General features: G+C 50.6%; 1 protein-coding gene across 1 annotated transcript in view; it reads right to left on the bottom strand.

The window, feature by feature from the left end:
* Positions 1-683: 683 nt before the first annotated feature.
* aadac (arylacetamide deacetylase) overlaps positions 684-26056 on the bottom strand; it is a 75239-nt gene continuing 49866 nt past the window's right edge. Inside the window, exons 2-5 of the mRNA XM_072473823.1 lie at positions 24365-24587; positions 13133-13202; positions 7606-7777; positions 684-1458 (exon numbers count right to left, since the gene is read on the bottom strand). Coding sequence (XP_072329924.1) covers positions 850-1458; positions 7606-7777; positions 13133-13202; positions 24365-24587 — 1074 coding nt within the window. The 3' untranslated portion in view covers positions 684-849. The remainder of the gene's footprint in view (positions 1459-7605; positions 7778-13132; positions 13203-24364; positions 24588-26056) is intronic.

Consider the following 26056-nt stretch of genomic DNA (forward strand, 5'->3'; position numbering starts at 1 on the left):
GGCGTTTAAGGGGCACCTTGACAAATACATGAATAGGATGGGAATAGAGGGATACGGACTCCAAGTGTAGAAGATTTTAGTTTAGACGGGCAGCATGGTCGGCGCAGGCTTGGAGGGCCGAAGGGCCTGTTCCTGTGCTGTAAAACATAGAACATACAGTGCAGAAGGAGCCATTCGGCCCATCGAGTCTGCAACGACCCATTTAAAACCTCATTTCCACCCTATCCCCGTAACCCAATGACCCCTCCTAACCTTTTTGGTCACTAAGGGCAATTTATCATAGCCAATCCACCTAAACTGCACATCTTTGTACTTTTCTTTGTTCTTTGTTCTTTGTCCCAAATTTAGTCACCTGCAGGAAAAACCTTCCAGGTGCAGATCAGCCTGAGCAGTGGCCCACGTACCCACCACAGCCCATTCAAACACTCCAGATAATGGACACGGGCATTTTTGCCTCTTAAGGACGAACAACACTCAGCAAAGCTTGTAGATGGAACCAAGGAACAGGTCTACAATTGATGGGCAGCATAGGCTTGGGGGGCTAAATGTCCTCCTCCTTTAGCTGTGTCATGGCTTTGGATCGGGCAAATGGTGACAAGAATGAGCGAGTTCCCTGTGTTGGTTCCAAGTAATGACAAACAACCCCCTCCTTACACAGCGATTGTTAGTTTAAAACCATCAGCCCTGACCAAATGTGTTTTAATAAAGTTTACAGTTAAATACAACGATCAGCGGGGACGGAAAGGGAAAGAACATTAAAAAAATACTTGCCAACAATGCACAGGAATGGAAGTGCTGTGGGTACTTGAGTGGGATGCCTGGGTAGGGGTGGGAATATTATAAATCGATTTACAAATTTTTTCTCAGCCAGTCAATATAATGGCTCACCATTTTCTGGCCAATTGCAAAATCAGTTGGCCACGTGATGAACATAAAGGCACCGTGGAAGGATTCCTCGAAATGCTCGTGGGTGACCTGGACGCCCGCCTTCTCCAGTCTCGTGGCGTACATGGCCCCGTCATCCCGCAGTACGTCAAACTCGCAGGTGACGATGTAGGCCTGAGGCAGGGACCTGAGCTTCTCATCCCCCACCAGGAGGGGGGCAGCCCTGGAGTCAAAGACCCCCGGAATCCTCGCGGAGGAGTCAGTGTTCCCGCGGTCCGGGAGCATATACTTGTAGTCCTTCCTGAACCTCTCTGGCAGGTGGATACTCCAGTTTGCAAAGTTACTCAAGCTCCTCGATTCGAGGGTGGTGTGGCTGTTCGCCATCATGTTCTGCAGCAGCAATTTGTCACAGCTAAAATATTCGCTCCAAAACCTGACCATTAAGGTCTTGGGTAGGATTGGCATGTTCTCATTTTGCTGGTACGAAGGAGTGTTAAAGTCAATGGTCTGCAGTGCTGGGTAGATTAATGCCTGAATCTTGATCTCACCTTGAACGTCTGGGTCTTCCTGGATCTGCAAGACATTTCCTTCATTATTAAGTACCCAAATTACTACATAAAGGTCTTAACGTACAGGTATGTTTGGACAATGATATTTCACAATCTTAATCAAACGACATAAGTTTCTAATGTGGAAAGTAAAAGGAGGAAATATTAAATACTCAATAAGCTCATCACTTAGCTGTGGTCAAACATTAACCTCAATTTTCTTCGTGAGTCAATTGTGCGTCAATATTGCTTCAAAGAACAAAGAACAGTACAGCACAGGAATAGGCCCTGCGGCCCTCCAAGCCTGTGCCGATCATGATGCCTGTCTAAACAAAAACCTTCTGTATTTCTGGGGCCGTATCATAGAATTTACAGGCAGGAGGCCATTCAGCCCATTGATTCTGCACCAGCTCTTGGAAAGAGCACCAAACTTAAGCCCATGCCTCCACCCTATTCCCGTAACCCCACCTAACATTTCTGCACACCAAGGGCAATTTATCACGGCCAATCCACCTAACCTGCACATCTTTGGACTGTGGGAGGAAACCGGAGCACCCGGAGGAAACCCACGCACACACGGGGAGAACGTGCAGACTCCGCGCAGACAGTGACCCAAGCCGGGTATCGAATCTGGGGCCCTGGAGCTGCGATGCAACTGTGCTAACCACTATGCTACCGTGCCGCCGTCTATTCCCATCTTATTTATTTCACCTGAGGAAGGAGCAGTGCTTGTAACAAACCTGTTGGACTTTAACCTGGTGTTGTAAGACTTCGTACTGTGCTCACCCCAGTCCAACGCTGGCATCTCCACACCATCTTATTTATGTATTCGTCAAGATGCCTCTTAAATGCCACTATTGTATCTGCTTCCACCACCTCTCCGGCAGTGCGTTCCAGGCACCCACCACACTCTGTGTAAATAGTTTGCCTCGCACTTCTCCTCTAAACCTTTCCCCTCGCACCTTAAACCTGTGTCCCTTCGTAATTGACTTTTTCACCCTGGGAAAAAGCTTCTGACTATCCATTCTGTCCACGCCCCTCATAATTTTGTAAACCTCTGTCGGGTCGCCTCTCAACCTCTATCGTTCCAGTGAGAACAATCCGAGTTTATCCAATCTCTCCACACAGCTGATGCCCTCCAGACCAGGCAACATCCTGGTAAACCTCTCCTGTACTCTCTCCAAACTCTTCTGGTAGGGTGGCGACCAGAATTGTACGCAATTATAGAATTTACAGTGCAGAAGGAGGCCATTCGGCCCATCGAGTCTGCACCGGTTCTTGGAAAGAGCACCCTACCCAAGGTCCACACCTCCACCCTATCCCCATAACCCAGTAACCCCACCCAACACTAAGGGCAATTTTGGACACTAATGGCCAATCCACCTAACCTGCACATCTTTGGACTGTGGGAGGAAACCGGAGCACCCGGAGGAAACCCACGCAGACACGGGGAGGATGTGCAGACTCCGCACAGACAGTGACACAAGCCAGGAATCGAACCTGGGACCCTGGAGCTGTGAAGCCACAGTGCTATCCACTATGCTACCGTGCTGCCCTTAACCACAATCAATGTGCGGCCGAGAGATTAGAGACTCACGTGCCACTTTGACACATGCCAAACAGGCAAATCACTGATTGAGTTCCACATCATGAGAAATGAATGAGATGTAAACTGATGTTGTGCCAGCCTATTGATATGCCAGGTCCTGCCCAGGAACACCTTTACAATCGACGTGACATAACAGATTAATTGGTCATTCATTGTGGAACCTTCAAGGTGCAAAGCGGATGCCTCGCTGAGATACAACTCGCTGCAACTTAAAGTGTGATTTTCATTTGAGACATTTCTGGGGGAATGTACCCGGTGACAAAAACAAATGCAAGTTTTTCTCTTTCAGATGCAAAGAGGTTGATTGGTTATTTCCTGCATTCTGTGTTTCGTCTCAATATTGATCATTTTATTTGTTGTCTGGATGGGAGCAGCTTGGATTGAACAGGACCGGATCGTGGTGTGTTTAGTGCTGGGCCAACTTTCCTGCGCAGTACGTACAGATGGAAGGGGCTGATTTAGCACAGTGGGCTAAACAGCTGGCTTGCAATGCAGAACAAGCCCAGCAGTGCGGGTTCAATTCCCGTACTGGCCTCCCCGAACAGGCGCTGGAATGTGGCGACTAGGGGCTTTTCACAGTAACTTCATTGAAACCTACTTGTGACAATAAGTGATTATTGTTATTGTTCGGGAAAGCTGTTGGAAAAAGCATTCAAAATTGGCTGCTGGCACTGGGTTTGACAAAAGGTGAGGAGTGTAAAGGATTTTAGGAAGACAGAGCGGTAAGATTGTGTGGTACCATGCCCAAGCTTCACCCCACAGTGGAGACAAACTCCTACTGGGCAAGGCAATGTTTTAAAACTAATTTACGGGATGTGGTGGTGGTCAGGCCAGCATTTACTGCCCATCCCTAGTTGCCTCTGAGAAGGTGGTGGTGAGCTGCCATCTTAAACCGCTGCAGTCCCTAAGGTGTAGGTACACCCACAGTGCTGTTAGGGAGGAGGTTCTAGGATTTTGCCACAGCAACAGTGAAGGAACGGCGAAATATTTCCAAGTCAGGGTGGTGAGTGACTTGGAGAGGAACCTCCAGGTGACAGGGGTGCCAAGGTATCTCCTGCTCTTGTCCTTCTAGATGGTAGTGGTCGTGCACTCATCCAGGCAAGTGGAGAGTATTCCATTACACTCCTGACTTGTGCCTTGTAGATGGTGGACAGGCTTTGGGGGGTCAGGAGGTGAGTTACTCGCTGCATGATTCCTGGCCTCTGACCTGCCCCGGTAGCCACAGTATTAATGTGGCTAGTCCAGTTCAGTTTCTGATCAACGGTAACCCCCAGGATATTGATAGTGGGAGATTTAGCGATGGTACTGCCATTGAATGTCAAGGGGCAATGATGGTCATTGCCTGGCACTTGGGAATGAATGTTACTTGCCACTTGTCAGCCCAAACCTGGATATTGAACACAATTCAGTGATCCTGTTACAACCAACACGGATACGGGCACAACTGGTGAATCACGGGCTAACTCCAAATTGGGCTCCAGGCCAGGCGAGTCACTCGCTTCGCTCTGTCTGGTGAGATCTGAATATTTAAACAAGCCATTATCTGGATGCCGGATTCACCGGTGCCCGGGACTCACCAGCTACGCCTGGGAGACCTCGCCAGGGCGCCATTTAGTACTAGCCCACACAAATGTGGACCAGTCGTAAGAGCACCTGGGGGGAGGGGGGTCACCCAGTCCATAGGACATCCCCCAGTGGTCATAGGCGGGGCAGGGTAGCACCCTGGTACTCCCCCTGGCACCAGGGCACACTGGCACTGCCAAGCTGGCACTGCCAAGGTTGTGGGGCACTGAAAAGGTGCCAGGGTACCCAGGTGCTAGGTGGCACTGCCAGGATTTGGACCTGGGGAGCCTTGCCAGGTAGAGTAGAGTGAATGGGGAGGGGCGGCTTCTCGGGAACCACCCCAAGGTTAGGGGGTGTGATCAAAAGAGCTTCAGATCGCTCGTAGCTGAAATCCCTCGAAGTACGGCCTGGGCGGGGAGACACACCCCGCGCGCTGCAGCCGCGAAACATCTGCTAAAAGTGCCGTTCAGCGGATTTTAACTCAAGTCCGCTAAACTGGGTCCATTGGCGTTTGAAATGAACTGCTTCTGAGGGGTTACAAATGGTGCTGAACATTGTGCAGTCATCAACAAACATCCCCACTTCTCACCTTATGATGGAAGGAAGGTCATTAATGAAACAACTGAAGATAACAATAATCTTTATTGGTGTCACAAGTTAGCTTACATTAATACTGCAATGAAATCCGCTAATCACCACACTCCGGTGCGTGTTCGGGTACACAGAGGGAGAATGCAGACTGTCCCATTCACCTAACAAGCACGTCATTCGGGATTTGTGGGAGGAAACCGGAGCACCCGGTGGAAACCCACGCAGACAGGGGGAGATAATGTAGACTCCGCACAGACAGTGACCTGAGTCGGGAATCGAACCCGGGACCCTGGCACACTGAAGCAACAGTGCTAACCACATGGCGAACAGGCGCCGGAATGTGGCGACTAGGGGCTTTTCACAGTAACTTCATTTGAAGCCTACTTGTGACAATAAGCAATGTTAATTTTTCATGGGTTGAGCCCCCAGTTTAGCTAGGGCTCCTTGATGCCAGACCCAGTCACATGCTGCCTTGATGTCAAGGGCAGTCGCTCTCGCCTCACCTCTGGAGTTCAGCTCTTTTGTCCATGTTTGAACCAAGGCTGTAATGAGGTCACGAGCTGAATGACCCTCCATGCTGGGATTTGTTACATTATTATGGTGAGAATTGGGAGCCTTCAGAAATCTCAAAAATAACTCACACCAGGTGATTCTCCGCAATCGCCGCGATGTCCGCCGACCGGCGCCAAAAACGGCGCGAATCAGTCCGGCATCGCGCCGCCCCAAAGGCGCGGAATCCTCCGCATCTTGAGGGGCTGAGCCCTAACCTTGAGGGGCTAGGCCCGCACCGGACTGATTTCTGCCCCGCCAGCTGACGGGAAAGGCCTTTGGTGCCCCGCCAGCTGGCGCGAAACTGACTTTGCAGTGCGGCGCATGCGCGGGAGCATCAGCGGCCGCTCACGGCATCCCCACGCATGCGCAGTGGAGGGGGTCTCTTCCGCCTCCGCCATAGTGGAGACCATGGCGAAAGCGGAAGGAAAAGAGTGCCCCCACAGCACAAGCCCGCCTGCGGATCGGTGGGCCCCGATCGCGGGCCAGGCCACCGTGGGGGCACCCCCCGCCCCCGGGGCCAGATCGCCCCGCGCGCCCCCCCCCCAGGACCCCGGAGCCCGCCCGCGCTGCCTTGTCCCGCCGGTAAGAGAGGTGGTTTGATTCTCGCCGGCGGGACAGGCATTCCAGCAGCGGGACTTCGGCCCATCATGGGCCGGAGAATCGCCGGGGTGGGGCCCGGCAACCGGCGTGGCGCGATTCCCACCCCCGCCGAATATCCGGTGCCGGAGAATTCGGCAACCGGCGGGGGCAGGATTCACGCCAGCCCCCGAAGATTCTCTGACCCGGTGAGGGGTCGGAGAATCTCGCCCCAGATCTCAACTGGCATAAAATCCACTGAGGCCTTTCAAAGGTAAAAATGGTGCATTTTCCAGAGTAACCCAGGAAGAAGCGTTTTACAAACCCCCTTGACATGGGGAGGTTATCCTATGGATCCTCCAATTGTAACTTAAAAGGCACAAACAAATGAGTTGGAAACCTTCTGCAACTTGATCTTACCCAATATTGCACCCCTAACATCCAGCAATTGACATTTCACTCTCACCTATCTTTGGAATTGCAGAGGCAACATGCTTAAATCCACTTTTACTTAAACTGTCAGATGGATTATTGATCTGAATGGGATAAATGTATCAAACATCTGTACGACATTGTAAGCCTACATGTGATACTAATAAAGATTATTATATTATTATTATTATTATGGCAGTAGTTTGGTTCCATTTCCTTATCTTCTTAATTACATCGCAAACAGACTTTAGTTAGCTTTTGTTCAATATTAACGTCATATTTGTGGCATAACATGGGCCCAGTGTGGCTATTCCTCTGCATAACAGAAAGAGAAAAAGCTGGAAGTACTCAGCAGGTCTGTCGGCATCTGTGGAGAGAGAAAAAGAGCTCATGTTTCAGGTCGACGACCTTTCCGAGTCGAGTTCCGACCTGCTGGTTATTTCCAACCTTTTCTGTTTTTGTTCTAGGCTTCCCGAATCCCCAGCATTTTGCTGATGTTTCTTTTCCTAGATTAACACCCCAGCTTCATCGCAGGCCTCAAACTCTAGAGATCTATGCATTTTTGGGTACTTTGTGATGTTTATTTTATCGGGCTGGACAAGGAAAAACGTTCGTGGCTAGAGGGAGAGGCACCCTCATTGGATGGTTCTTTCGAAGGGCACAATGGGCCGAATAATTCTGAACCCAGCAAAGGAGGACAGTCCCCAGTTTTTTGCAGGAGCCGGGGGGAATGTGAGCGAATGTTCCCTTCAGGCGAAACAGACATTTCAACAATATCAGTTCAGCAAGTCAAAAACATGCGGTGTTGAGAGGTGTCACAAGGCCACTGAGTGATGTGTGTCACCGTACCTGCTGGGCTACCGCAGCAACCAGGTTGCCACCGGCGCTGTCGCCTGACAGAGCAACTCTCCCTGGATCCACTGAGTGCTGAAGCAACACGTCCCGCTGCAGGAAGTACTTCACCACAGTGTAAACATCATTGTACTGATCGGGGAAGTGGTACACCGGCGCTAAGCGATATCTGCAAAATTAAATGGGTGTAAGCACATGGCTGATGCCTATCAGAATTCTGCACAGTACTGATAACCTCTTGCTGGCTCTCTGAATTTCACTTTGGACCTCCAATTTACTATCAATCTACATAAAAACAATTTGGATGCTTTTTTTAAAATCTTCACACCCACACAGTTTCTTACCCTTCAAGGGGGGGAGAAGAGTGGACAGATTCCCCAATTGATGATCTGCCTGTTGAACCACATTGTACCCACCTTCTGTGGCCAACAAGTCCTGGCATTGGGCTCGATCCCAGAGCTTCTGGTCCAGAGGTAGAAATGCTACCACTGCGCCACAAGACCGCTCTTAACCCAGGACGTCACATATTCAGAATTCAAATGCCTCAGCTCTAAGCTCTTGGCTTCCCTTTCTAACCCTCTCCGTTTCGTTCCCTTCTGATGGGTCGCTTCTCAGAACCAACCTCTTTGGCCAAGCAGTTGTGTTCGTCTGTCCCCAAATCTCCCTGTGGGGCTCAGTGTCATTTCTTTTCTGTGAAGGGCCTGGAGAATGGTTTACGAAGTTGCAGGAGCTTCGGTTTCCTGAAAGTTGTTGCTGATGGACTTTTGCACCAATGACTTGAGCCTTGTAAAGGGAGACGGAGTCCAGTTGCTTTGACGTAGTGTGCGGTGAGCAGCAAAATGTCTGGCGACAGATTAGCGACCTGTTCCAGAAATAACTAGCTGTGGAAGCAGACAAAAGTCTGCCTTAACACACCGCTAGGTGCGGAAACGTAATTAGAATTGGAACAGTAAAATGGGTTTGTCAGAATTTGGGGAGCAGATTAATTGCTAATCCACCTGCAGGCAAAACTGACAATACGGGTCAGTTGCTTACTTCGGAATGTGTGTTCAATAAATAACCAAGCTCAGAGAGGAAGATAAAGGCTGTAATGAAGGGCTGTGTTTTATTGCCTGCCCCCCATAACCCCTGAGGTGGGGAGGTGGGTCAAACTGCAGGCAGCTGAATGGGATTGGGTCCCAAACACGGCCCTGTCAGCAGGGCATTTCACCAATGACAGGAACGGGAGCAAACACGCTGCCTAATTCCAGTAGATGGACAGCTAATTTACATGAGATCCAATTGGACGTCCTTTTAACAGGGCCAGCTAAATGGAGTCAGCCTTTCAGCAGCAGCCCAGCGGAAAGGTTTCTTGTAACTTGGAGGGGTAAGGCAGCCCCACGCCCACCCGCTGGTGGCCCTGGGAGCAGAACCCCTACCATCTCTGGAAAATGCATCCCGTAACCGGGTCAAAATTGTGGAACTTTCCGAGGCCCCAGGTTCGAACCCGGCTCTGGGTCACTGTCCGTGTGGAGTTTGCACGCTCCCCCCGTGTTTGCGTGGGTTTCACTCCCACAACCCAAAGATGGGCAGGGTGGGTGGATTGGCCACGCTAAATTGCCCCTTAATTGGAAAAAATGAATTGGGTACTCTAAATTTTAAAAAGAAAAATTGTGGAACTTCCTCCCTAACAGCACTCTGGGTGTACCTGCACCACATGAACTTTAGCGGCCCAAGAAGGAAATGCACCACCTCCTTCAAGGGCATTTAGGGATTTGTAATAAATACAGGCCTAGCCAGCGACACTCACTTCCCATGAATGAATATTTAAAAATTAATATGATATGGTCTACTAACAAAAGTAATTATGAGGGGTCCTTCAAATTATGAAGGGGTTTGATGGAATAGGTAAATAGATGTTCCCACTTGTGGGGTGCAGAGTGCTGAAGGAGTCCAAAGAACATAAATATAAGATGGTTACTAATAAAACTTGTCTGAAATTCAGGAGAAACCTATTTCCCAGAAGGTGTTGATATGAGCAGCATATCGACCGATACCGTTAAGGTGAATTGAGGTATATTGATAAGGCAGAAGGGAACAGGACGTAATGGCGAATTAGAACATAGAACATTACAGCGCAGTACAGGCCCTTCGGCCCTCGATGTTGCGCCGACCTGTGAAACCACTCTAAAGCCCATCTACACCATTCCCTTATCATCCATATGTTTATCCAATGACCATTTAAATGCCCTTAATGTTGGCGAGTCCACTACTGTTGCAGGCAGGGCATTCCATGCCCTTCCTACACTCCGAGTAAAGAACCTACCTCTGACATCTGTCTTATATCTATCTCCCCTCAATTTAAAGCTATGTCCCCTCCTGCTAGCCATCACCATCCGAGGAAAAAGGCTCTCACTGTCCACCCTATCTAATCCTCTGATCACCTTGTATGCCTCAATTAAGTCACCTCTTAACCTTCTTCTCTCTAACGAAAACAGCCTTAAGTCCCTCAGCCTTTCCTCATAAGATCTTCCCTCCATACCAGGCAACATCCTGGTAAATCTCCTGTGCATCCTTTCCAATGCTTCCACATCCTTCCAATAATGCGGCGACCAGAACTGCACGTAATACTCCAAATGCGGCCGCACCAGAGATTTGTACAGCTGCAACATGACCTCATGGATCCGAAACTCAATCCCTCTACCAATAAAAGCTAACACACCGTACGCCTTCTTAACAACCCTCTCAACCTGGGTGGCAACTTTCAGGGATCTATGTACATAGACACCGAGATCTTTCTGCTCATCCACACTACCAAGAATCTTACCATTAGCCCAGTACTCTGTCCTCCTGTTATTCCTTCCAAAATGAATCACCTCACACTTTTCTGCATTAAACTCCATTTGCCACCTCTCAGCCCAGCTCTGCAGCTTATCTATGTCCCTCTGTAACCTGCAACATCCTTCCGCACTGTCCACAACTCCACCGACTTTAGTGTGATCGGCAACTTTACTCACCCATCCTTCTACGCCCTCCTCAAGGTCATTTATAAAAATGACAAACAGCAGTGGCCCCAAAACAGATCCTGGTGGTACACCACTAGTAACTGGACTCCAGGCTGAACATTTCCCATCAACCACCACCCTCTGTCTTCTTACAGCTAGCCAATTGTGCTGGCGTCATCCCAGCGCATGCGCAGGGAGGTTCTTCTCCACACCGGCCATGGCGGAGGTTGACAGCAGCCAGTGTGGAGGGAAAGAGTGCCCCCACGGCACAGGCCCGCCCGCGGATCGGTGGGCCCCGATCGTGGGCCAGGCCACCGTGGGGGCACCCCCCCCGGGACCAAATCCCCCCCCCCCCCCCCGAGGACTCTGCAGGCCGCCCATGGAGCCAGGTCTCACCGGTAAGGACCTGTTGTGATTAACGCCGGCGGGACCGGCTGAAAACAAGCAGCCACTCAACCCATCGCGGGCCGGAGAATCGCCGTGGGGACCGCTGCCAGCAGCCGCCGACCGGCGAACCGCGATTCCCACCCCCGCCAAAACCCCGGCGCCGGAGAATTCGGCGGGGAGGGCGGCGGGATTCACGCTGCCCCCCTGCGATTCTCCGAGCCGGCGGGGGGTCGGAGAATCCCGCCCCAGGTCTCATTTTAGTAAACCTACGTTGCACTCCCTCCAGGACCAAAATATCCTTCCTAAGATGTGGTGCCTAGAACTGTTGACAGTCTTCCAATTGGGGTCTAACCAGGGTTTTGTATACCTTACTTAAGAAAGGATGTAATTGCATCAGAAGCAGTTCAGAGAAAGTTCACTCAGCTGAATCCTGAGGTGGAGGAGCTATCGTATGAGGAAAGGTTGATCCTGTATCCACTTCAGTTGAGAAGTTTGAGAGGTGATCTTACTGAAACATACCAGATCCAGAGGGGACTTTACAGGATAGATGCGGAGAGGATGTTTCTCCTTGTGGGAGAGACGAGAGCTAGTGGACACAGTTTAAAAATAGGGGATCTCCCATTTTAGACAGAATTGAGGGAAGTTTTATCTCTCTCTGTGAGTCATTAGTCTTTGCAATTCGTTTCCCCGGATAACCAGTGGCGGCAGGGGTTTCTGAGTACTTTTACAGCAGCGGTAGACTGACCCCCTTGTCAATCAAGAACCTAAGGTTATTGGGGGAGCAGGCGGGGATGTGGAGTTGATGCCCCAGTCAGATCAGGAATGGCCTTATCGGATGACGGTGCAGGCCCAAAGAGCCAAATGTTCGACCCCTGCTCCTAACTCACACATTTATCTATTCAGCATGAACAGGAAGAGATGAGGTACATGCAGGGGCAAAGCAACATGCAATGACAGACTATGTCGAGAGATTCTAGGATGTGCTCACTGGAATGCGGCTGTGTGGTGGTTACGGGACAAATAATTCAGGGGACTGGGCTAATGGTACAGAGAATGTGAACTTAAATCTCACTGTGACAGTTTAAAAATGAACCTATTCCGAGCTCTTCAAAGTTTTTTTTTAAAGCAAACTTGTATCAGCAGAAGAAACCTGTCAGATGGGGAAAATCCCGACAGGTTCACTCGTGCACTTTAGTTATTTGGACGCGGGTGGGGCTTATATGGAATGCCAGCCCTTTGTCCACATGGTTGACTTTTTTCTGCCCTTCGGAGTAGCCCCATGCTCGTCATTGAACTGCTTCCCGTGTTCAAAAAGCTCATCAGCAGCTTCCAAGGGCAACGGGGTTGAACAATAAATGGCAACCTGGCCGGTAATGCCACATCCCCAAGCATGAATAACACAAAAATTAAGCAAGTAGGGTCAATGCTAGGGATGACTGTTTAATCGTTTTGTAATTCTAATTATAGAATACTTACAGTGCAGAAGGAGGCCATTCAGCCCATCGCCTCTGCGCCGACCCTCTGTCAGAGCACTCAAACCTCGGCCCACACCCCTTTCCTATCCCCGTAACTCCACCTCACGTTTGGACACTAAGGGGCAATTTGGCATGGCCAGTCGACCTAACCTGCACATCTTTGGACTGCGGGAGGAAACCCACGCAGACATGGGGAGAAAGTGAAAGCTCCACATAGTCCCCCAAGGCTGGAATTGAACCCGGGTCCCTGGCGCTGTGAGGCAACAGTGCTAACCACTGTGTCAGCGCGCTGCCCCTAAGGTTCAGACAGGAAGCAGATGCCCTTTTATTGGCAGCTGCTGTTTCCCCTGCTGAAGCTCTGGTCTTCGCAAGTTTGTACCTTTTTGTCAATCCCCTGATTAACAGGTACACATTGGGCCAAGCAATAATGGCAGGCTGTCTCTCACAAACGTCCTGAGCAATTACAATAAAATCAAAATACCCTTAACAATCTTCATAAATCTATCAAAACCATACTTTATTATCTCGCAGCCCCATTAAAATTGCCCTCGACAATCCCAGGAGCCACTTAACAAATGTGTTTTTAAGTACTTTGTATGGTTAAGGGGTCCAAACGTAATTAATCATCCACTCTCCGACAGTGTTCTATTATGAGAACAAAGCACATCGGGTTCTTACTCAACAGAAATTATGACTGCATCCAGCTCGGTTGCACTCTTTCTTGATAGGAGATCATATGGCTGCATTTCTGAAAAGGAAATGAAAGCTTAGATCAGCTGCACTGTCAAAATCAATTAAACAGGTTCAATTCAAATAACTTGCAAAGAACAACATATAGACCACCTCCCCCACTCTCACCGCACAGTGTCACAGTGGTTAGCACTGCTGTCTCACAGCGCCAGGGACCTGGGTTCGATTCCAACCTTGGGTGACTGTCTGTGTTCTTCCCGGGTCCATGGGGCTTTCCTCCAGGTGCCCCGATATCCCCCTCCACAGTCCAAAGTTGTGCAGGTTAGGTGGATTGGCCATGATAAATTGTCCTTAGGTTAGATGGGGTTGTGCTGGTTGGGTCGGGTGCGGGGGGGGGGGGGGGGGGGGGGGGGGGGGGGGGGGGGGATCGGCTCCTCATTCCTCAGTTGCGATGCCCTCGACTGCCAACCGAGCAGCCTTTTACCCAACTGGCAACATAATTTCCCCCCATTCATAAACGAGAGCGCTCAAAGAGAATGAAGAAAAAACACACAGATCTCCGTTCGCAGCCTGGTGACTTTGTTCACCAGAGTTGCTGTCAAGTGTCTTGGAGATTAGTATTTAATCCTTGAAGACTTCAGAAGTTGGCAACCCTTGATTAGTTGACACCATAATGAAAAATATATTCTGTAATACATCTTGTAATACTTTCTACTGCCACTAAATAGCACTGTTGCACTTTATAACAACTGCAATGAGCAATTTGCAGAGGTACAGTGGAGTCATCTGTCAACAGATAGACAGCAGTATGCAAGGAATATTTAATGTCAAAAAGCTACCGGATTGTGGTGAGCCACGTATGGCTACGTAAGGCTGTTGTATATATGTTCTACTGTTCTATTAATATTGTTATCTCCACTGTTGTATATCATCATAGAATTTACAGTGCAGAAGCAGGCCATTCGGCCCATCGAGTCTGCACCGGCTCTTGGAAAGAGCACCCTACCCAAGGTCAATAGCGCCAGACTATCCCCATAACCCAGGAACCCCACCCAACACTAAGGGGAATTTTTGGACACTAAGGGCAATTTATCACGGCCAATCCACCTAACCTGCACATCTTTGGACTGTGGGAGGAAACCGGAGCGCCCGGAGGAAACCCACGCACACACGGGGAGGATGTGCAGACTCCGCACAGACGGTGACCCAAGCCGGAGCCGAACCTGGGACCCTGGAGCTGTGAAGCAATTGTGCTATCCACAATGCTACCGTGCTGCCCCTACTTATTGTTGTTGCTGTTCTGTTATTGGTTGTTGCTGTTGTACTGTTGGATGTTATTATTGGTGCTGCTGTTGGCTCCGCCTGTGGCTCCGCCCAGCTGTGGAGGTATAAAGCCTGTTGACCTGGGTCAGTCCTGCAGCGCAGGAGGAGCTACAGGTCGGCACATATTTAGCTTATTAAAGCATCAGTTCACTGCTTCTCAGCATCTCGTCTGAATTGATGTCTGTCACGGATCAAATCAGATTGATGCTTGCAAATAAATGGAATAGATTCAAGGGCAACTTGACAAATCAAATCCAAACTTGGCTGAGAAGCAGGAGGAAGAGGGTGATGGTGAAAGGATTATTTTGCGACTGGAAACCTGTGTCTAGTGATGTTCTGCAGCGATCGGTGCTGGGTCCCTCGCTCCTTGTCGTGTACATTAATGATCTGGATGTGAACGTGGGGGTAGGATCAGTACGTTCGCATGATGACACAAAGGCCGGAATTTTCTGGCCGTTTATGCCGGCTGAATATTCCGGTTCCGCTGATGCCGCACCCCTGCTGCGGGTTTCCCGACGGTATGGGGTGGAGCCAATAGGAAATACCATTGACAGCAGCGGGATCAGAAGATCTCGCCGCTGGCGATCCGATCACAGGCGCACGCCTCCCGCCGCCAAATATTATGGACCAGTCAGCTTGACGTCGGTAGTGGAGAAAATTCTAGAATCCATTCTCAAAGATTTTATAGCAGAGCACTTAGAAAACAGTGGCAGGATCGGACGGACTCAGCATGGATTTCTGGAGGGGAAACCATGCTTGACAAACCTACTGGAATTCTTCGAGGATTTAACTGTAAAACACTGTAAATTCTAAGATCTATGAAGTCCGAATAAACCACATCCACTGTCTCCCCTTCATCAATAGACTTGATGAAGGGGAGACAGTGGATGTGGTTTATTCGGACTTCATAGATCTTAGAATTTACAGTGCACAAGGAGGCCATTCGGCCCATCGAGTCTGCACAGGCCCCTGGAAAGAGCACCCCAATTAAATTCACACCTTCACCCTATCCCCATAACCTTACCTAACCTTTTGGACACCAAGGGCAATTTAGCACGGCCAAGCCACCTAACCTGCACATCTTTGGAGTATGGGAGGAAACCGGAGCACCCGGAGGAAACCCACGCAGACACGGGGAGAAAGTGCAAACTCCACACAGTCACCTTTTGACAAAGTCCCGCATAAGAGAGTAGCATGTAAAATTAAAGCACATGGAGTCGGGGGTAGTTAATTGAGGTGGATAGAAATCTGTTTGGCAGAGAGGAAACAAAGAGTAGGAATTAATGAGTCTTTTTCAAATTGGAAGGCAGTGACTAGTGGGGTGCCACAGGGCTCGGGGCTAGGATCCCAGCTTTTCACGATATATATTAATGATTTAGATGAGGGAGCAAAATGTAATATCTTCACATTTGCAGATGACACCCAGTTGTGTGGGAGGGTGAGCTGTGAGGAGGATGCAGAGATCCTTCAGTGTGATTTCAGTGAGTGGGCAAATAAATGGCAGATGTGATATGGATAAGTGTGAGGTTATCTATTCACTTTGGCAGATAAAACAAGAAGGCAGACTATTATCAGAATGGCCATAAATGAGGAGAGGGGAATGTGCAATGTGGCCTGGGTGTCCTTGTGTACCAGTCACTGAAGGTAAGCATGCAGGTGGTAAAGAAGGCTAATGGTATGCTGGCCTTCATTGAGAGAGGATTCGAGTACAGGAGCAGGAATGTCTTGCCGCAATTATACAGGGCCTTGGTGAGGCCACACCTGGAACATTGTGTGCAGAGGGAGTGCAGCAAAGTTTTACCAGACTGATTCCTGGGATGGCGACACTGACGTATGAGGAGAGATTGACTAAGTTATGATTATATTCTCTGGAGTTCAGAAGAATGAGGGGAGGGATCTCATAGAAACCTATAAAATTCTAACAAGACTAGGCAGGGTAGATGCAGGAAGGATGTTCCTGATGGTGGGTGTGTCCAGAACCAGAGGCCACAGTCTGTGGATGTATGTTTTCAAGAAGCAGTTAGATATAGCACGTAGGGCGAAGGGGGTCAAAGGATATGGGGTGAAAGCGGGATTAGGCTATTGAGTTGGATGATCAGCCATGATCATAATGAATGACAAAGCAGGTTTGAAGGGCCGAATGGCCTCCTCCTGCTCCTATTTTCTATGTTTCTACGTGTGGTAGTTAGCACTGTTGTATTATATTGTATATATGGGTATTACGGTAAGGCCCCTGTACTACAGGTACGGGGGTAGATCCCTGCCTGCTGGCTCCGCCCAGGAGGTGGAGTATAAATGTGTGTGCTCTCCGAACAGCAGCCATTTCGTAAGCTGCTGTAGGAGGCCACACATCTCTGTGTAATAAAGCCTCGATTACTCTCTACTCTCGTATCATCGTAATTGATAGTGCATCACTACGTAAACATGCCACAGGGAGGCCAGAGAGTCCCGTCCATAAATTGATGATGCGGTAAATAGCAAGAAGATTACAGGACAATATAGAAGGGCTGGTCAGATGGGCAAAACAGTGGCAAATGGAACTTAAACGTGAAAAGTCTGTGGTGATACATTTTCTGACGACCAACAATGCAAGGGAATACACAATGAACGGTAGGATCCTAGGAAGTACAGAGGACCGGAGGGACCTTGGAGTGCATGTCCATGGATCCTTGAAGGCAGCAGGACAGGTAGATTCGGTGGTCAAAAAGTCGGATGGAATACTTGCCTTTATTAGCCGAGGCATAGAATATAAGAGCAGAGACGTTACACTGGAGCGGCATAAAACACTCGTTCGGCCACAGTTAGTGCACTTTGTGCATTTCTGGTGGCCACACTATAAGAAGGATGTGATTGCCAGGGTCTCTGCCTGTGCTGTAAAGCTCTATGACTCAATAAAGGTCATGAATATTCATTCAAAAGGATATTGTTCAACTAGTAATTTGCTGAGGAGGATGATTGCTCAGTTTCTGGAGGGACAGTGAAGACTGGCAGCTGTACGAATAATGGGGCTTAGGTTTGAGAGCCGAGCAGACATTGGGCCCGAGAGGGTCACAATCTGGATTTCAGTTGACTAGGCCCAACAGCAGTGCTCCTAACTATTACTCGCCTATTATAAATGGGACAAGTAGTCAAAAGTTGTTGTTATGCAGGTATTCCCGGAATGCCGATAGGGAAGGAGTTTCGGATTTTGACCCAGTGCCATGGAGGAACCGCGATGCATGTCCAAGTCATGGGGCGGGATTCTCCCGTATCCGGCGGGGCGGGAGGTCCCGGTGGGACGGAGTGGCGTGAACCACTCCGGCATCGGGCCGCCCCAAAGGTGCGGAATCCTCCACACCTTCAGGGGCTAGGCCCGCCCCAGAGTGGTTGGCGCCCCGTGGTCAGGCGGGAAAGGGGCATGGCGCCGGCCGCCGCGAGTCGGTACATGTGCGGGAGCGCCAGCGTGTGCTGGCCCCATCCCCGCACATGCGCAGAGGGATTCGCTTCTGCACCGGGAATGGCGGATGACCACGGCCTCCGGTGCGGAACAATAGAGTGCCCCCACGGCACAGGCCCGCCTGCAGATCGGTGGGCCCCAACCGCGGGCCAGGCCACTGTGAGGGCACCTCCCGTGGCCAGATCCCCCCGCGACACCCCAGGAATCTCGGAGCCCGCCCGCGCCGCAAGGACCCGCCGGTAAGGGGCCTACTCTAATTTACACCGGCGGGACTGGCAAAGAACGGGCGGGACTTCGGCCCATCGCGGGCCTGGAGAATTCAGTCAGCCCCGGGGCCCATTGAGTCGCGCCGGACCCCGCCATTCTCCGAGGCTGGCGGCGCGACTCACGCCGGGGCAATTACGGGGGGGCGGGAGAATTAGGAGGACGGCGGGGGAGGGATTCACGCCGACGCCCAGCAATTCTCCCACCCGGCAGGGTGTCGTAGAATCCCACCCAAGATGTTGACTTGGAGGGGCACTTGGAGGTAGTGACTCTGCTGCCTTTGTCCTGTCAGATGGTACAGATTGTTTGTGCAGAAGACAATGGAAGAGACTCAGGAACGCACGGTAGGATAGGAATGAACAAAGGTAGGGCGGCACTTGGCACAGTGGTTAGCACTGAGGAACCGGGTTCGAATCCCGGCCCTGGGACACGGTCCGCGTGCAATTTGCACATTTTCCACGTGTCTGCGTGGGTTTCACACCCACAACCCAAAGATGTGCAGGATGGGTGAATTGGCCACTCTAAAATTGGCCCTTAATTGGAAAAAAATAATTGGGTACTCTAACATTATAGAACAAAAATGGAATGAACAAAGGTTTATTACGGCATACACAAAATCACAAAGCTACAACTCCTCTTCCCAAAGGGTCAGCCTCCCTGACCTGCACCCAGGTTAGGGTTTTATACTGAGAGGTTCCCACTTGTTAAGGGGAAACTCTGGGCGGGATTCTCCGACACCCGCCTGGTCGGAGAATCGTCAGGGGGGGCGGTGTGAATCCCGCCCCGCCGCTCCGACGCCAGCTGCCGAATTCTCCAGTTCCGGTTTTCGGGCAGGGGTGGGGATCGCGGTGCGCCGGTCAGGAGCCGTTGGCAGCGGCCCCCCCGGCAATTCTCCGGGCCCTGATGGGCCGAGCGGCCACCTGTTTACGGCCAGTTACGACGGCGTGAAATAGACCCATGAAAGGTCCATACCGGCGGGACCTGGCCTGGAAGGCGGTTAGCGGGGTCCTCGGGGGGGTGCACAGGAATCCGGCCCTGGAGGGGGGCCCCCACGATAGCCTGGCCCGCGATCGGGGCCCACCAATCTGCGGGTGGGCAGGTGCTGTGGGGGCACTCTTTCACTCCGCGCCGGCCTGTGTAAAGCTCCGCCATGGCCGGCGCGGAGAAGGAACCCCCTGCGCATGCGCTGGAAACACGCCAGCGGGCCTGCGCATGCTCCAACCCGCGCCGCTAGAGGCCCTTCGGCACCGGCCTAGCCCCCAGAAGTGCGGAGGATTCCGCACCTTCCGGGCGGCTCGATGCTGGAGTGGTTCATGCCATTCTTTGGCGCGGTTACGGGCCGCCTCGCCGATTGCGGGAGAATCCCGGCCCCTGCCTCCAATTACTGGTGGACTTCATGGGCGAAATTCTCCCCAAACGGCGCGATGTCCGCCGACTGGCGCCCAAAACGGCGCCAATCAGACGGGCATCGCGCCGCCCCAAAGGTGCGGAATGCTCCGCATCTTTGGGGGCCGAGCCCCAACATTGAGGGGCTAGGCCGACGCCGGAGGGATTTCTGCCCCGCCAGCTGGCGGAAACGGCCTTTGTTGCCCCGCCAGCTGGCACGGAAATGACAGCTCCGGGAAGCGCATGCGCGGGAGCGTCAGCGGCCGCTGACAGTTTCCCGCGCATGCGCAGTGGGGAGAGTCTCTTCCGCCTCCGCCATGTTGGGCCCCGATCGCGGGCCAGGCCACAGTGGGGGCACCCCCCGGGGTCAGATCGCCCCGTGCCCCCCCAGGACCCCGGAGCCCGCCCACGCTGCCTTGTCCCACCGGTAAATAGGTACTCCAATTTACGCCGGCGGGACATGCAATTTATCGGCGGGACTTCGGCCCATCCGGGCCGGAGAATCCAACGGGGGGGCCCGCCAACCGGCACGGCCCGATTCCCGCCCCCGCTGAATATCCGGTACCAGAGACTTCGGTAACCGGCGGGGGCGGGATTCACGGCGGCCAACGGCCATTCTCCGACACGCTGGGGGGTCGGAGAATGACGCCCCATGTTCTGAGGTGAAAGGGGACAATCGTATCGAGCACAGTCCTTGCTCCCAAAAGGGGATTATAACACCTCTCCCTCTCCCAAGTCCGGAGAAACATCCACGTCCTCTGGCCAAGGCCCTCTTGTTCACTCAGGGAGCGGATGACAGACCGGCATCGATGGTATGGGCCCGGGAGGCGTGTACCGAGCAGTGGGTCAAGGCTTGAGTGGTGCGGCCGATAAAGGCGCCGGCGTTGAAGGCGGCTGGACGACTACATCAGACGGGCCCGTGTCCATGTCGGAGTTTTCCGAGGAGAGGTTGATCATCTCATCTCCCTGGGTCTCGGCAGGTGGAGGCAACAGCGATCGTTGCGATGGGAAGGAGTGCGGTGGGGCAGTTTTGGGTGGTATTCGCTGGCCTCCCCACGGCGAGTTTCTCAGCGAAGGGAGGCGCTGTGGCAGAATGAGGCACACCGGTGGCCGGAGGCAGGATCTTTTGATCCCATTGCTGTCAATGACAACACAGTAGCACAGTGGTTAGCACAGTTGCTTCACAGGGTCCCAGGTTCGATTCCCGGCTTGGGTCACTGTCTGTGCGGAGTCTGCATGTTCTCCCCGTGTCTGCGTGGGTTTCCTCCCGGTGCTCCGGTTTCCTCCCACAGTCCAATTATGTGCGGGTTAGGTGGATTAGCCATGCTAAATTGCCCTTAGTGTCCAAAAAGGTTAGGTGGGGTTACTGGGTTACGAGGATAGGGTGGAGGCGTGGGCTTAAGTGGGATGCTCTTTCCATGGGCCAGTACAGACTCGATGGGGCAAATGGCCTCCTTCTGCACTGTAAATTCTATGATTAGAATGATATTTCCCATTGGATCCACCTAAAGCCGTCAGGAAACCCACGGCGGGGGTGCACCATCGGCAGGACTGGAAGCTCCCACTGGCATGAACAGCGGAGGAATTCCGGGCTCAATGTCTGCCTGAGTGCAAATTGTGACAAGAGCATTCGAATCACGTGCTGTCTGAAGGTTAAGCAATTCCTACCTGCATTTAAATGTTCAGATCATTACCGCAGCACTGACAGTCTCTCAGCAATGAAATTCCCATTGGAACTGGCTTGATCCCAGAGAAATACAGTTTATTTTCAATCAGTGAACAATTGGACATTACCTCGGCCATTTTAGCTTATGCACCATGCAGTAAAATTGGAGTTTGACTTTTTCCTCTGTGCGAATCAGGGCTTCCTTAAGTTCTCTATCGGGTTTTTAAAATCCTCTTCAAGCATGCATTCAGTCTGTCCAACCCCACCCACTAAACTCATTCACCTTTTGTCTCGCAGCGTGGGGTGTTTGAATATGTTCGTGATGCAGTGTACGTCCAACTTGTAAAAAGAATGCACATTCCAATTGTCCCACGCAGTCTGCACAGAGACACAGCAGCAAATTCTATCACAGGGGCAGCACAGAATAAATTGCAGAAATGTTGGGGCAAATTCTTTGGCCAGTTGCACAAGTGATTTCTTTTTGTGGATGCTTCAGCCTCCTGGGTTTGCCACGAATGGGGACACTCCTACCACAACTGTGCCAATAACGTCACCACCCCCCCCCCCCCCCACACACACACACACACACTCCCATCCCTGCCAAGGCTCACAGGGCTCTGGGTGCCCGCCCATTTTACTAGCTCCAAGAGGCACCATTCTCCCAAAGCTCATGTACCGTCTAAATCGGTACAAAGATAAACTGTGTCTTGAACAGCACAGCAGAGGAAGGAGAAATTAGCGTCCGTCGTAGAAACAAATGGGGCTGGTTTAGCACAGGGCTAATTAGCCGGCTTTTAAGGCAGGCCAGCAGCGCGGTTCAATTCCCGTACCAGCCCCCCGACCAGGTGCCGGAATGTGGCGACTAGGGGCTTTTCCCAGTAACTTCATTTGAAGCCTACGTGTGACAATAAGCCATTTTCATTTCATTTTCATTTCAAGTGGACATTGACCAGTGAGAAAACAAGCTCCCCGTTATAGAATTCTGAGATTGTTGGACACGTGCCCAGGTTCTGTGATATTAACAATTCCATTTCTAAATGCGATCCATTATGGACTTCACTGCAATGTAGCCTGAAAATGATATCGCATCTAATGGAACCAAACGCTGACCTTTGACTTTGTGACCTTGATAATATCCTGTGGGAATATGCAAAAACTCTTAACCCATTTCACCACAGGCATTAACCTGTTCGGAATACATTTTTTTAAAATAGGAAAGGAATTTCAAACACCTCAAATGCCTCAAGTGTTTACATACTAGTCGGAAACCTTGACCCCTTACCCCAACGCATGGTAATTTGTGGGACCAGATGAATGTGGCATCTTGCTGTGCACCAATGGATGTTAAAGGTGCTGCAAGTTGTTTTTTCCACTTCCAGCGTGAGCCATCCCTTCACAACTGCTTATTTTAACCAAGTGGAACTGGTAAGGCTGGAAGAGCAAGTGGGACCTTGAATTAGCGTCACACCTGAAAGACAGCAGTGCAGCACTCCCTCAGTATTGTACAGGTCCATCAGCTTGGATTCTATGCTTAAGGTGGCGAGACGGTGCCAGACGGCTCCACGCCCTGACAATGTTCACCGGATTTTCTGTTTATTGTGAGGGCGGCATGTTCACGTTGGACTCTTTCCAATGTTTTCTCTTCTCAGGCCTTTGTTCATCACCTCATGAGTTGGGTGTAACTGAGACCAGAAGCTCAGTGCCAAGGGGGGACTGCAGAGTTAGATCCCCTCCCACTGTTCCCTCTTAACTGCTTCACAGTTCAGTGGATAGCAAGTCCACATTTGAGTCTCGGGATCACAGGTTAAAGTTCCACTCTTGGATTCTTATTTATTCTTTCTTGGGATTTGGGCGTCGTTGGCTGGGCCAGCATTTGTTGCCCATCCCTAATGCAGCACGGTAGCACAAGTGGATAGCACTGTGGCTTCACAGCGCCAAGGTCCCAGGTTCGATTCCCCGCTGGGTCACTGTTTGTGCAGAGTCTGCACCTTCTCCCAGTGTCTGCGTGGGTTTCCTCCGGGTGCTCCGGTTTCCTCCCACAGTCCAAAGACGTGGAGGTTAGGTGGATTGGCCATGATAAATTGCCCTTAGTGACCAAAAAGGTTGGGAGGGGTTATTGGGTTACGGGATAGGGTGGAAGTGAGGGCTTAAGTGGGTCGGTGCAGACTTGATGGGTCGAATGGCCTCCTTCTGCACTGTATGTTCTATGCTCTATGTTCTAATTGCCCAGGAACTGAGTGACTTGCAAGGCCCTTTCGGAGGGGACAGTTCAGAGGCAACCACATTGCTCTGGACCTGGAGTCACATGTAGGCCACGCCACGGTGAAGATGGCAGATTTCATTCCCTGAAGGACATTAGTGAGCCAGATGGGTTTTTGTAACAATAATCTTTGATGACAATCGACAGTGGTTTCATGGTCACCATTACTGAGACTGGCTTTTAATTCTGGATGTTATTACTGCATTCAATTTCCACCAGCTGCCGTGGTGGAATTTGAACCCATGTCCCCCAGGGCAGTTACCTGGTCCTCTGGGTAACAATTCCAGTAATATTACCATTCCGGCACCCTCTCGCCATCTTGAGCATATAATCCAAGCTAATGGACCAGTGCAATACTGAGGGAGTGCTGCACTGTTGCAGGTGCCATCTTTCAGATAAGACGCTAAACCAAGGCCCCACTTGCTGTCTTGGAACTAAGTAAAAGTATTCCCAGAAGCGCATGGGAGCTTCGATCAGTGTCTTGGCCAATTGTTATCCTGCAACCAACATTGTTCCAGTTGATGATCATATTGCTTATCTTATTGCTATTCACGTTATTCATGAAGACCCCACCTTGTCAACCTTACCCCTCGCCTGAGGTGTGGTGATCCTCATGTTAAATCACCAGCAGTCAGCTCAGCTCTCCCCCTCAAAGGGGAGAAAGCAGCCTCTGGTCATCTGGGACTATGACGACTTTGCCTTACCTTCTCTTGTTGTTGATAGTGGGACTTTGTTGGCTGCGAGTTGGCTACCACGGTGCCAACACTACAAGAGCGTCCACACTTCAAAAGTTCTTCATCGGCTGCAAAGTGCTTTGGGATGTGGTAGATGATGTACAAATGCAAATCTTTCTTTCATTCTTATGAGGGCAATTTTACAACTTACTTGCACTTCCTAAACACCATCCGCCACCGTGGATGTAAATCACTGCTCGCCTCAGTCCTGGGCTATGGCTGATTGGCTCATACACGCGAACTGGGACCTTGCTAAATGTGGTGTCCGTCACATTGACATTTTCATCAGATGAAGGATCCACCGACTCTGCCACAGTGAGGACCATCATCATCTCCATGTAATGTTTGAACCCAATGAGTTCAGTCAGCTCTGCCTGGTTTCAGAGAAAGAGAAGCAAGAGAACCATTAGAACAAATACATAAACCTCCTCCAGCCCTACAACCCTCCAAGATCTCTGTGCTCCTCCAGTTTTGGCACATCCCTGATTTTCTCTTACAGTCAGCCGCCCAGGTCCGAGGCTCTGGAATCTGGAATTCTCCAAATCCCCCCATCCCACTTATCTCTCACTCCTCCTTTAGGTCTTATGTAACAAGCTACCATTTTGACCAAGGCTTTAGTCTCCTATACTATTATCTCCTTCGGGTACTCAGTATCAAACTGTGTTTGGCAGGACTCGTATAATGAGTCTTAGGGTGTTCTATTCTACTAGTGGCTCTATCTAAATGCAAGATGTTGTTGACAGGACCTTTCGCAAACAGGGTTAAAACTACTGACTGGAAACAGTGTGATTTATTTTTCATCACACGTGATTTAGTTTCCACTGTGATATCAAGCAGGCTTCTAATTCACTAACGTCCATTTTTGCAGGCCAAAGACCGATTTCACGCCCGTTATCTTGTTTACCATAGAACCGTACAGCAAAAGAATATTACCCCATTCGGCCCATCAAATCCGGCCGGGAGTTTTGAACGAAATGAGCCGTTGTCATGTGAGAGTACCTTTAAGAAATGGATGTTTAAGCAATGCACCTTTAAGAAATGGAGATGATCATATTACTGAAGTGTAGTCAGAGGGTGGGGGGGAGCTGAGCTCACTTCTGCTTTTTTGAGTTTCAGTTTGGAGAAGGCAGCTGGGAGTGTCTGTGTGTTTTGCTGTGAGCTGCAGGAAGAAACACAGAGCTGGTCTGTTGATTTCTGCAATCCAAAGACTATAAATATATTGAATGTAACCTAATGTCTGTTTTTGAAGGTTTGAAGTCTTTTGGATGTTTAAAGGAACAGTTTGAAGGATTATTTAGTGTTGTAGTCTTTTGGGGTAATCTTTGAAGTAATGGGTGTTAAGATATTCAATGTTTGTTTTTAAAAGGTTAACTTGAGTTCATAGAATAAACATTGTTTTGTTTTAAAAACCATTTGTCCATTTCTGCCGTATCACACCTGGAGAGTACGCAGTGTGCTTCCCACACCACAATCTATTAAAAGTTGTGGGTCGGTTGAACTCCATGAAACACTTTGGGGTTCTGTAAACCTGGACCCATAACACCGTCTAACCTAACACCCCTGTCAATGCTTGCTGCCCTCGCCCTTAAATGTCCCTCTTTTTCCTGAGCGATTCTCGTAGCAGGGTCCGATTACTCCTGAGAAAACTGGGGTCCTTTATGAATTCAGTAAGCAGACCAGGAGAAACTTCTTTATCCAGGGTGTGGTTAGAATGTGGACTTCGCTACCGCATGGAGTGGTTGAGGCCTCGAGCATTAGGCTTTGAAAGCAGACCAAGGCAGGCCAGCAGCACGGTTCAATTCCCGTAACAGCCTCCCCGAACAGGCGCCGGAATGTGGCGACT

The sequence above is a fragment of the Scyliorhinus torazame genome, chromosome 14, assembly GCF_047496885.1.
Source record: "Scyliorhinus torazame isolate Kashiwa2021f chromosome 14, sScyTor2.1, whole genome shotgun sequence".
Classification (NCBI taxonomy): domain Eukaryota; kingdom Metazoa; phylum Chordata; class Chondrichthyes; order Carcharhiniformes; family Scyliorhinidae; genus Scyliorhinus; species Scyliorhinus torazame.